The following is a 12,512-nucleotide window of genomic DNA, read 5'->3' as shown; positions in this document are numbered from 1 at the left end:
TATGATGTTGATGTCAAGCCAGAGAACCCTGCTAAGAATGTCATTCGACATTTTCACCGACGCTTTCAATGAACTCCAAGTCCCTACTCACTTGCTCGACCGAGGCATCACGCCTCTTGTGAGCTTTTCTGGTGATGTCGTTTAGCCCATTGGAAGCATCCACCTCCCCATCTCTATTGCTTCAGCACCTCAGGGAGCAACAATGACTACTCCCTTCCTCATTGTTGATTGTCCCACAACCCATAATGTAATTCTTGGATGCCCTATCTTTGCACAAATAAGGGTTTTCTCATATATTATTTGAGCTAGTTGAAAGCGTTGTCGCATTCGGCAATCCAGGTGATACTTCGTTTGTGGCCTTTAAGCGCCTTGAAGAAGGAGGCGCAACGATCAATAGCCTTGGAGATAAACTTGGTGAGGGCCGCAACGCCTTCGGTAAGGCTTCAAATGTCCTTGACCGCCGTCGGTACCTTCATGTCCAAGATTACCTGAAAACTATCATTTGTGCCAAGACAGGGCATCTAAGAATGACATTATAGAATGTGAGACAATCAACAATGAGGAAATAAGTAGTGACCTTTGCTCGCTGGGGTGATAACACATTTAGTTTGTTATTTTTTTCACAGATACTCTTGTTCCCAGAGTGTAAGCTCTAGAAATTTCTAAACAGACACATCCGTCATCTTCTTTGGACAGGACAGACAAAAAATTTCAAGTGAAAAGGCCTGATAATAGAGGCACATAAGCTATCCAAACCACTAGGCTTCATGCTAACCATTTTAATCTTCCGTACAATCCTGAGAGTATTATAAGCCACTATGATGTTGATGTCAAGCCAGAGAACCCTGCTAAGAATGTCACTCGACGTTTTCACCGACGCTTTCAATGAACTCAAAGTCCCTACTCACTTGCTCGATCAAAGCATCACGCCTCTTGTGAGCTTTTCTGGTGATGTCGTTTAGCCCATTGAAAGCATCCACCTCTCCATCTCTATTGCTTCAGCTCCTCAGGGAGCAACAATGACTACTCCATTCCTCATGGTTAATTGTCCCACAACCTATAATGTAATTCTTGGACACCCTATCTTTGCACAAATAAGGGTTTTCTCATATATTCTTTGAGCTAGTTGAAAGAGTTATCGCATTCGGCTATCCAAGTCATACTTCGTTTGTGGACTTTAAACGCCTTGAAGAAGGGGCCCAACGATCAATAGCCTAGGAGATAAACTTGGTGAGGGCCGCAACGCGTTCGGTAAGGTTTCAAATGTCCTTGACCACCTTCGGTACCTTCGTGTCCAAGATCACCTGAAAACCCTCATTTGTGCCAAGATAGGGCATCTAAGAATGACATTATAGAACGTGGAACAATCAACAATGAGGAAAGGAGTAGTGACCGTTGCTCGCTGGGGTGATAACACATTTAGTTTGTTATTTTTCGTTCACAGATACTCTTGTTCCCAGAGTGCAAGCTTTGGAAATTTCTAAACAGAAACCTCCGTCATCTTCTTTGGACAGGACAGACAAAAAATTCCAAGTGAAAAGGCCTGATAATGGAGGCACATAAGCTATCCGAACTACTAGGCTTCATGCTAACCATTTTAATCTCTCGTACAATCCTGAGAGTATTATAAGCCACTATGATATTGATATCAAGCCAGAGAACCCTGCTAAGAATGTCATTCGACATTTTCACCGACGCTTTCAATGAACTCCAAGTCCCTACTCACTTGCTCGACCGAAGCATCAGGCCTCTTGTGAGCTTTTCTGGTGATGTCGTTTAGCCCATTGGAAGCATCCACCTCCCCATCTCTATTGCTTCAGCACCTCAGGGAGCAACAATGACTATTCCCTTCCACATTGTTGATTGTCCCACAGCCTATAATGTAATTCTTGGACGCCCTATCTTTGCACAAATGAGGGTTTTCTCATATATTCTTTGAGCTAGTTGAAAGCGTTGTCGCATTCGGCTACCCAGGTGATACTTCGTTTGTGGCCTTTAAGCGCCTTGAAGAAGGGGGCGCAACGATCAATAGCCTTGGAGATAAACTTGGTGAGGGCCGCAACGCGTTCGGTAAGGCTTCAAATGTCCTTGATCGCCTTCGGTACCTTCATGTCCAAGATCACTTGAAAACCATCATTTGTGCCAAGACAGGGCATCTAAGAATGACATTATAGAACGTGGGACAATCAACAATGAGGAAAGGAGTAGTGACCGTTGCTCGCTAGGGTGATAACACATTTAGTTTGTTATTTTTTGTTCACCGATACTCTTGTTCCCAGAGTGCAAGCTCTGGAAATTTCTAAACAGAAACCTCCGTCATCTTCTTTGGACAGGATAGACAAAAAATTCCCAATGAAAAGGCCTGATAATGGAAGCACATAAGCTATCCGAACTACTAGGCTTCATGCTAACCATTTTAATCTCTCGTACAATCCTGAGAGTATTATAAGCCACTATGATGTTGATGTCAAGCCAGAGAACCCTGCTAAGAATGTCATTCGACATTTTCACCGACGCTTTCAATGAACTCCAAGTCCCTACTCACTTGCTCGACCGAAGCATCACGCCTCTTGTGAGCTTTTCTGGTGATGTCGTTTAGCCCATTGGAAGCATCCACCTCCCTATCTCTTTTGCTTCAGCACCTCAGGGAGCAACAATGACTACTCCTTTCCTCATTGTTGATTGTCCCACAGCCTATAGTGTAATTCTTGGATGCCCTATCTTTGCACAAATGAGGGTTTTCTCATATATTCTTTAAGCTAGTTGAAATCATTGTCGCATTCGGCTATCCAAGTGATACTTCATTTGTGGCCTTTAAGCGCCTTGAAGAAGGGGGTGCAATGATTAATAGCCTTGGAGATAAACTTGGTGAGGGCCGCAACGCGTTCGGTAAGGCTTCAATTGTCCATGACTGCCTTCGGTACCTTCATGTCTAAGATCACCTGAAAACCCTCATTTGTGCTAAGACAGGGCATCTAAGAATGACATTATAAAACGTGGGACAATCAACAATGAGGAAAGGGGTAGTGACTGTTGCTCGCTGGGGTATTGAGCCAATAGAGATGTGAAGGTCAAAGCTTCCATTGGGTTGAACAACATCACCAAAAAAGCTCATAAGATGTGTGATGCTTCGGTCGAGCAAGTGAGTAAGGATTTAGAGTTCTTTAAAAGTGTCGACGAACATGACACTGACCGAACTGCCTGTGTCAACCAGGATGCGCCCTACATAGAAATGGTAATGTCAGCCCAAATGATCAATGTGTCGTCATGGGGAGGATGACACCACGCTCCTCCTAGCTGAAGGTAATCGGGGCCTAGCGACTTAGGGATCTTCGGCAGGCGCTCATGCTGAGTGCTGAAAATCTAGTGTGCGTAAGAAAAGCAGACATAGTGCTTGATGGAGTTATTGGAGGTCCCGGCCAATGTAGGACTACCACTGATGGTGGAAATCATGTTGATCTGCCGTTGGTGAGGGTTCGGGGGAGGAATGAGGTTGTGCACATACTTGTCTAGTTTCTCTTCACGGATGAGGCCCTCAATGATGTTGCGTAGGGTGATGCAGGATTCTGTATCATGGCTAGTAAACTGGTGAAAACAACATAAGACGCCTGTGTTGGGCTTGTTGATCGATCTTCGCGGGAGGGGGGAGAGGTTTGGGTATAATAGGTGCCTCATGAACCAGGATGTTTTCGTAAGAGATGTTGAGGGTGGTGAATACTTTGAACTTGGGCTTGGGCTAGAAGAGGAGCAGGGTGCGACCATTTGTCCCTGAAAGGTTGTTACCGCTAGACTGATGGTGGGTACCTTGTCGACCGCGCTTCCCATTGCTGAAGGTGTGATGGTAGCCATCCTTCCTCTTAGGGTGATGGGTACTATGATTATCAGGAGGTGAAGCGGAGTAGGGAGGGTTAACTGGGTGGGTGCTGGAGCAGATGGGGATCGCCAAAAGTACTTCGTGACGGGTTGGCTAGGCCACGTTTGGAGTTAAAGTATTCGGCCTTCACATGGACTGTTGTCGGCTTCATGAGTTCTGCGTAAGTGTTCCATGGGTTATTATGGACGAGATAGCGGAAGTGGGATTCGCGAAGACCACTTTTGAAAGCTCCATAAGCAGCCCGATCATTTGTCTCGGGCATCGGAATACTCGTGGCTGAAGTGGGCGGCATACTCAAGGGGTTTGTTTTCACCCGCCAAAGCATATAAAAATCGTCTGCGTAGTATAAGTGATCAGTCTCGATCACGAAATGGTCAAGGAAGGTTTGTTTCAAGCTATGGAAGGAGTTGATAGTGCAGGGGTTCATCCGATAGAACTAGTTCATAGCAGCGCCACCGAGGTAAAAGGGAAAAAGAGACACATGCCTTCGTGGTGAGGCCCTTGCATTCGAGGGCGGAAAAAGAGTGGATATGGGTTAGGGGATCCTCCTTGCCCGTGTAGAAGGCAATGCGGAGCGGCTGAATGTCTTTTTCTTGACAATAGTTGAGGATACGTTCAGGTGAAGTGGCGGGCGTGGCTTCATCCAGAAGGCCTGATGGCTGTTGCGCTGCTCACTCTTAAGACGTTGGACCTTCTCAAAGAGAAGCCTCATGACCGGGTCAACATGAGAGAGAACACCAAGTGTTGAAGGCTTGTGGTTTAGGTGGGTAGGAGTTGGGTAAGCTTCCCAATCCTCAAATGCTTTGGTATGGTATGGCCCCCAGTCCTCCGGACGATAAGGTTCCTAGTCATCCGAGTCCCTCACTGTAACAACCCGATCCTAAATTAATAGTTAATTATTAATTTATTCCATTAAAAGACCATTATACCCCTAAAATATTTTAGTGGTTTAAAAGTTGACTTTTTGACCGGGAAGGAATTTGGGGATTTCAGTTATACCGTTGTGTAGAGCGCAGTGAGATGAGTCTGCAGACAGTTTGTAGGCTCAAATCTGAGTTGTATTGAGGGAGATGCGATCAAAATAGATTCTTCCTCTGAAGCTCATGTCAAGGCATGTGGTTCCAAGCCCAAAACCATCAACTTTTAGTCGCTAATGAATGAACATGAGGATGCCTCTGGACCCCTACTTCCTCGCTAACTCTCTCTCTCTCTCTCTCTCTCTCTCTCTCTAATATTAAATAGAAGTTCAAACATTTTACGTGAGAAATTACGTCACATGCACTGTTTAGTTAAAACATAAAATATAATATTTATTTTTCTTGAATCATGTCTCGCTTGTAATTCTTGAGTTGTAGTTTAAGTGGCTTTAAAACTTGAAATTCTTTTGGGAATGTGGAACAGTCGATCTCATCATATTATTGTACTTTTCATTTTTAAGAGTATATTTATTAGTAATCACAAATATTAACTCATGAATAAAACTTGAAAAAAACAACAAATAAACTCTCTCGTTCGGAGTTGGAGAAATTATAAAATACTACGGTAGTATGTTCACTTGGTACATGTACACGTGTTATAATATATGTGGTCTATTTTAGGAAATAGTATCAATAAATATCCTCTTATATTATAAGAACGTCTCCAATAGTAGTTGCAAATTAAAGTTTGTTGACCTATGTGGTAATTTGAAAAAGTATATCTTCTACTTGAATATTTTTTGCTCCAACAAACAATTCAATTAATGCAATAACATGGAAAAGAATGAAAAATATATGTATTTATTATCTGAAAAGAAAAAATACATGTTTTTAACACTTTCAAGGTATGTTTTGTTTTTCCAAAGTAAAATTAAATGTTTTGAAGAGTCAAAATCAACTTACCAGTCTTGAAGAGAGAAAAAAAGTTTGTAGCTTTGATGAGTGACTTTGACAATGTCGTTGGAGAGATTTTTTATGATGTGGCTCACTTATTTAAACATCCCAAAGTGATTTAAGAGGTTATTGGACACATATACACGATGTCTTACGTGACCGTACTATAATACTACCATACTAGTATTTCAAATCCCAACAACCCAAAATCTAGTTCTTGACTTATGAGGTGGGTTTCTTAAATTGAACTTTATCTTTGCTATAGTGAGCAAATTTTTTAGTTTTTTCTTTTATTTTTCTTTTTGTGCAGCCATGGACCTCACTGCAAACCATTCTCTCAGTTTGGTGATCAGACCATTGCCTTTGCGGCTGCAGGGTGGGGTTTTCGAACTCGTTTTTCTTCAAAATAAAAAGGAAACTTATTTCACTTACAATTACATTGCATGCAATGGAATATCCACTTACCACAAAACTGGATGTTCAGTTTAAGGCCCCAATGGATGCACCTCAAATCTGCTTCAATAATGCATGAATCTTTGGGGTTCGCAATTTTTTTAATGTCCAGATTCCAGCCCTATTTTCTGGGTCAAGAGACAGCCTGTTTGTTGTGGAAACTCGTAGAGATTTGGTGTTCTTTTGGTTCCGCTTGGCCCAAAGCTATAACCCCACAATCAAAATGTATGGGGGTGTTTTAGAAAAATAAAGAAAAGCATGAGAAAATGTGTGATAGGAAGAAAAAGCAACATATCCCATTAAATTTGCTCTCATAGATAGGACCATAGGCCATGGTTATTTTGTCACATCATTAGAAAAGGAAAGAAATGTGATCCAATAATGCATGGTTGGCAACTTGATCTTGGGTCCTCCCATTTAAGAAAAAATTTCTCTTTTAATTTTTACTTGTGTCCTGAATTTTAATTTAACTCACTTGTTCAAGAATATTATTATTGGCAAAATAATTGGACACATGAATGCATTTTCAAGATTATTTTTATTAGCTCAATTATAAATATTATTAAATTATTAAAACTTGTAAAAAAACAAAACAAAAATTCCCTCATCTCATCAGCCTCTCATACAAAGTTGGATCCTCTCACATTTTATCATTTATGCAAATCCCTTCAACTGATGAAACCCATTTAAATAGAACTAAAACAATGATTTTTCTTAATTGGCTGAGATTTCAGTTCACAGGATTGACAGAGGAGGAGGGAGATGAAAACGAAAAATGAAAAACGAAGAGGACCGTCTCCTCCAACTGGAACTCAGTAAGGAAAGTGATAAACAACGATGAAGAAGTTGAGTGAGCAGTGTGCTTCTAGTAAATTTGTCTGCAAATTTGTTTTGTGCGGCCATGGATACCAGAACCAAACAAAGGTTGGTGCTTTCACTTTCAGTTCTTTTGTTATGCCTGTATGTCAAAACCCATGTTTCCCTCGCAGCTGACACCATCAGTGAAAACCAATCTCCCTCTGGTGATCAAACCATTGTCTCTGCAGGTGGGTTTTTGAGCTGGGTTTCTTCAAAGCAGGTAATGTCTCAAACTACTACTACATAGGCATGTGGTACAAGAAAGTATCTGTTAAGACCATAGTTTGGGTGGCAAATAGGGAACAACCAGTCTCTGATAGATTTTCTTCAGAGCTGAGGATCTCAGATGGTAATTTGGTTCTCTTTAGTGAGTCCAAAGCTCCAATTTGGTCAACAAATTTGCACTCCACCACCACTTACTGGTTCTGTTCAAGCACTTCTTTTGGATAATAGAAACCTTGTCTTATTAAGAGGTGGTTCATCTGAGCCTTTATGGCAAAGTTTTGATCATCCAACACATACATTGCTACCAGGAAGTAGACTTGGATTCAACCATGTTACCAAACGAACCCAAATTCTCACTTTATGGTAGAGTTCAGAGGATCCTGCACCATGTCTTTTCTCTCTTGAGCTAGATCCAAATGGAAGCAATGCATATCTGGGGCTGTGGAATAGGTTTGGACCACTGGATCATGGGATGCAAGTTCAAGTAGTTTCAGCTTGGTTCCTGAAATGAGGCTCAATTATGTCTACAATTTCAGTTATTTTACTAAAGAAAATGAAACTTATTTCACCTTTTCTCTTTATGATCCGAAGAAAATAGCTCGATTCGTGATGAACACCTCAGGGCAGTTGAAGCTTTGAAGTGTATACAGGTAGGATTTTTTTTGTGTTCAAGAAGACCCAGCGGATCGGCCACAAATGCAGAAGCCTGCAAGGTTAACGCGCGTTGGATTCAATCCAATGGCTAAACGCCAAAAAGGGCAGGCTGCAAACTAAAGAGACAACGGAGCATGGTGAATGACCTTTGTCCACAAATGCTGGACTAACTAAAGCCAAACGACTCAACTGTAGGTGTGTTAGAGCATCCACAATCATGCTCTCTATTTTTCAGTTAAATTTTAGCTAAAAACATAAAAAAGTTATTTTAGGAACTCTCTATAAAATTTAAACTTCAATCATGCTTTCTAGTTTAGGGAGTCATAAATGCTATAATTTTTTTTTTCAATTGGTCCATCTTTATTAAAAAATAATATAAAAAATAATTAGCATTAATTAAAGGTTTGAAATACTCACTTGCTAAAACAACATTAAATTATAGGAAGTCACTAGGAGTTCTTTCTCTCTCCTCATATTTAGAAGCTCCTAGAGGTCTCCCTATTTTAGGAAGTGGATAGGGAGCATGGTTGAAGTTGTATTTTCTCAATTTCTCTCTAAAATTTGTTTAAGAAGGTGGTTTAGGGAACCCATTGTGGATGCTCTTACTTGACCCTTCAACAGTTGACTTAGTTGACTTGGAATGGTCAGCTGGCTTCAAGTATTGCTATATTTTTTCCATAAATGTTCAATTCTAGTACCATACAGCATCTTGGTTGTCTGAAATTTTTTTGTGCATCCATGGATACCAAAAGTAACCCAAAATTCGTGTTCAACATTCTTTTATTATGCCTATTTCTCAAGTCCCATATATCCCTTGCAGCTGACACCATCAGTGCAGACAAATCTCTCTCGGGTGATCAAACCATTATCTCTGCAGGTGGGGTTTTTGAGCTGGGTTTCTTCAAACCAGGTATTTTCTCAAACTACTACTACATAGGCATGTGGTACAAGAAAGTATCTGTTAAGACCATAGTTTGGGTGGCAAATAGGGAAACACCAGTTTCTGATATATTTTCTTCAGTCTTGAGGATCTCAGATGGTAATCTAATTCTCTTCAGTGAATCCAACACTCCAGTTTGGTCCACAAATTTAACCTCCACCACCACCTCAGGTTCTGTACAAGCAGTTCTATTAGATAGTGGAAACCTTGTCTTAAGGGCTGATGGGTCAATTACTAATACATCAGAGCCTTTGTGGCAAAGCTTTGATCATCCAGCTCATACATGGATACCAGGAGGTAAACTTGGATTCAACATTGCCACTAATCGAACCCAAATTCTCACATCATGGAAGAGTTCAGAGGATCCTGCACCAGGTCTTTTCTCTCTTGAGCTTGACCCCAATGGAAGTAGTGCATATCTCATACTTTGGAATAGGTCTAGAGTCTATTGGAGCAGTGGAGCATGGGATGCAAACTCACGTATTTTCAGCGCGGTTCCTGAGATGAGGCTTAACCATATGTACAATCACAGCTATGTTACAAACAAAAACGAAAGTTATTTCACCTATTCTCTAAATAATCCCAAGACAATATCTCGACTCGTGATGCATACCTCAGGGCAGATTCAGCAATTCACATGGTCGGAGAATTCCAGAGAGTGGAATTTGTTTGGGAGCCAACCAAAAAGGCAATGTGAAGTTTATGGTTTATGCGGGGCATTCGGCAGTTGCAACGACATAAGCACCATCTCCTGTAATTGTTTGACAGGTTTTGAGCCAAAGTCAGAGATTGAGTGGAATTTGCGGGCTTATTCTAGTGGGTGTTCAAGAATAACCAACCTGCAGTACTGTGGGACTGATGTTAGTACTAGTGCTAAATATAGGGAGCCAGACGTGTTTCAAGAAATCCGTATCATGTCATTGCCAGAAAATAAACAGTCTGTGGTGGTTGGAAATATTTCTGAATGTCATCCAATCTGCTTAAACAACTGCTCTTGCACTGCTTATGCTTATGATAGCAGCACTAGATGCTCAATTTTCACTGGAGATCTCTTAAATTTGCAGCAACTGGGAACAGGTGAAAGGAATGGAACAACTTTATACATCAGACTTGGATCTGCTCTTCCACTGCTTAAAAGTAATGAGGAAATGATTACTTGGCAAGCCATCGTGTTAGTGTGTTAATTAAAATAAATTTGATCTTTCTCTTTTGTTTTCTTTGCAGGTGTTAATGCTAATAAACGATCCCTTGTGATTGCATTAGTCTCCGGAACAGCAGGATTGCTTACAATAACTTTTGGCTATTTCTTATGGAAGAAAACATGGGGAAAGGAAAGGTAAAGCTATTTCTTTTGGAAGAAAACACACACGCACTCATTTGCAGGGAAACTGATTCTTGTAATCCAAAAAAAGATACTCTAACAATAAGAATGAAACAGGCAGCGTAGGAGGAAGAATGGTGAGACTAAAACATTGGAAAAGGAAAGGTACTGCTACCACTCTCTCTCCCTCTCTCGCTTGCTTGCACACTGATTCTTGTAATCCTAACAAATGATGATCTGACTAAATAATAATGAAATAGGAAGCATAGGAAGAAATATGATGAAATTTTAAGTAATGTTGGTGATGGAGGCGGAAAGAATACCACTCTTCAGTTTAAGGAGTATATTAGCTGTTACTAACAACTTCTCTGAAGCTAATAAGGTGGGAGAAGGAGGGTTTGGCCCTGTTTATAAGGTAACACTTTCATAATACCACCGACCTATAAATCTCATAGTTTCATTTATACATTTCTTATAAGGAGGTGGTTCTCTATAACTTCTCTTTATGTGTGGGATTTTTCTTCCACTACAGGGGATTTTGCCTGGAAATCAAGTGGCCATAAAAAGGCTGTCAAAGAATTCAGGGCAAGGACACCAGGAGTTCATGAATGAGTTAAAGCTTATAGCCAAACTCCAACACACCAATCTTGTTAGGCTCTTGGGTTGCTGTATTGAAGAGGAGGAACTGATTTTGATCTACGAGTTCATGCCCAATCGAAGTCTGGACTAGTTTTTGTTTGGTATGTTCTCAGCACTTCTAAGATTATTTCTTTCATATTGCTGATTTCTGGGACTTCAAATTTGATTACGTTTTTGCAAACCCATGTAATGCAAGATCTTCTTCAATGTGTCTTAACATTTTTTTCAAAAGTAAATCAAAATCACTAATTAAGCTCATTTTTCTCCATGGTTTGTCCAATCAGATCCATCTGAAAAATTAGAGCTAGATTGGGGAAAACGTTTTCGAATTATAGAAGGTATTGCTCAAGGAATACTTTATATCCACAAGTATTCCAGATTGAAAATCATTCACAGGGACCTGAAAGCAAGTAATGTTCTGTTGGATGGAGCAATGAACCCCAAAATTTCAGACTTTGGATTGGCAAAGATTTTTGAGATAAATCAAACCGAAGCAAATACTAACAGAGTTGTTGGCACATAGTAAGTAAATATATATATATATATATATATATATATGGCACAGGTTTTCAATCATTGAAATCTTATGCAATCATTGCTTTGGCTTACTTCTCTACCATCAATTTATGCAGCGGCTACATGTCACCTGAGTATGCAAGATATGGCCATTTCTCTGAGAAACTGGATGTGTTTAGTTTTGGAGTGTTGCTGCTGGAGATTGTCAGTGGAAAGAAGAATACTGCTTTTCATCGCTTTGAACATTCACTAACTCTTGCTGGATGGGTGAGTATTAAAAATTCTAATGTATCCTAAGCCTGAAAATTTTATAATTAACTATAAACTTTAAATAATATAAGTATGTGAACAGTCATGCAAGACTAATGGGTTTACATGTTGAATCTTAATTAGGCATGGGAATTATGGAGAGAAGGTAGAGGAATGGAGGTGATCGATGCATCAGTGAAGGAAACATGCCGGCCTGATGAAGCTTTGAAGTGTATACAGTTAGGATTTTTGTGTGTTCAAGAAGATCCAGCTGATCGGCCAACAATGTCTTCTGTAATTCTTATGCTGGCCAATGAAGCTACATCTCTTCCACCCTCCAAAGAACCTGCTTTTTCAACACATAGGAATTCCGTTGCAGTTAGTTCTTCTCCTCAAACAACTCCCATTATTTCCAATAATGCAGTAACCATTAGTTTGCCAGAAGGTCGATAGAAGCTCAAAAATGTTACCTTTCCTATACACATTTATTGTTGGATATACAAACGAAAAATGAAAACACTGTGACAAGAGTACTCACAATCAAGTGTGCAAGACTTTAGCAATGTCTAAGACTATTTTTTATTATTTAAGTAAACGAAAGTGCTTCACAACTTATATTGGTCTGGTTCAGGTGTGAGAAACGTAAAAAGAAGCCTCACTGAACAAATATTCCTAGATCTTTACACATTGCAGAGCAATGAACATGAACAGAACTGTATACCTAAAAAGTTATGACATTTAGAAAGGCAAGTTTGGTCTATGAATGCTTAAAACGAAAGCGGGAACGGAGCGTAGACCCTTCAATAGTTGACTTTGTTGACTTGGAATGTTCAGCTGGTATTCAACTATTGCAATTTTTTTGTGCAGCCATGGATACCAAACCTAACCCAAATGGTTGAATATTCTTAACTT

The 12,512-nt window shown here is 40.2% G+C and overlaps 2 protein-coding genes across 2 annotated transcripts; both read left to right on the top strand.

The window, feature by feature from the left end:
- Positions 1-8,082: 8,082 nt before the first annotated feature.
- LOC148918199 (G-type lectin S-receptor-like serine/threonine-protein kinase At2g19130) lies at positions 8,083-11,258 on the top strand. Its single transcript, XM_089049697.1, has 8 exons — positions 8,083-8,126; positions 8,756-8,845; positions 8,957-10,012; positions 10,100-10,211; positions 10,314-10,361; positions 10,457-10,611; positions 10,729-10,936; positions 11,120-11,258. Exons 3-6 carry the CDS (start codon positions 9,379-9,381, stop codon positions 10,554-10,556), a joined length of 894 nt encoding a protein of 297 aa, XP_088905823.1. The 5' UTR covers positions 8,083-8,126; positions 8,756-8,845; positions 8,957-9,378; the 3' UTR covers positions 10,557-10,611; positions 10,729-10,936; positions 11,120-11,258.
- On the top strand, positions 11,120-12,215 carry LOC103329458 (G-type lectin S-receptor-like serine/threonine-protein kinase At4g03230). Its single transcript, XM_089049698.1, has 3 exons — positions 11,120-11,357; positions 11,468-11,618; positions 11,745-12,215. The coding sequence occupies exons 1-3, from the start codon at positions 11,269-11,271 to the stop codon at positions 12,051-12,053; spliced, it is 549 nt and encodes a 182-aa protein (XP_088905824.1). The 5' UTR covers positions 11,120-11,268; the 3' UTR covers positions 12,054-12,215.
- The last annotated feature ends 297 nt before the right edge of the window (positions 12,216-12,512 follow it).

Source organism: Prunus mume, linkage group LG4, assembly GCF_029339155.1.
Source record: "Prunus mume cultivar Tortuosa linkage group LG4, ASM2933915v1, whole genome shotgun sequence".
Taxonomy (NCBI): domain Eukaryota; kingdom Viridiplantae; phylum Streptophyta; class Magnoliopsida; order Rosales; family Rosaceae; genus Prunus; species Prunus mume.
The sequence above is the reverse complement of the archived record's forward strand: the minus strand, read 5'-3'. Positions and strand labels throughout refer to the sequence as shown.

Excerpts from the sequence above, each read along its gene's own strand:
- LOC103329458 (XM_089049698.1), top strand. The coding sequence starts at position 11,269 with ATGAACCCCAAAATTTCAGACTTTGGATTGGCAAAGATTTTTGAGATA. Across the intron at positions 11,358-11,467 it reads AACAGAGTTGTTGGCACATA|CGGCTACATGTCACCTGAGT; the intron begins GTAAGTAAATAT and ends CAATTTATGCAG. Across the intron at positions 11,619-11,744 it reads CACTAACTCTTGCTGGATGG|GCATGGGAATTATGGAGAGA; the intron begins GTGAGTATTAAA and ends AATCTTAATTAG.
- LOC148918199 (XM_089049697.1), top strand. The coding sequence starts at position 9,379 with ATGAGGCTTAACCATATGTACAATCACAGCTATGTTACAAACAAAAAC. Across the intron at positions 10,212-10,313 it reads AAAACATGGGGAAAGGAAAG|GCAGCGTAGGAGGAAGAATG; the intron begins GTAAAGCTATTT and ends AGAATGAAACAG. Across the intron at positions 10,362-10,456 it reads AAAACATTGGAAAAGGAAAG|GAAGCATAGGAAGAAATATG; the intron begins GTACTGCTACCA and ends ATAATGAAATAG.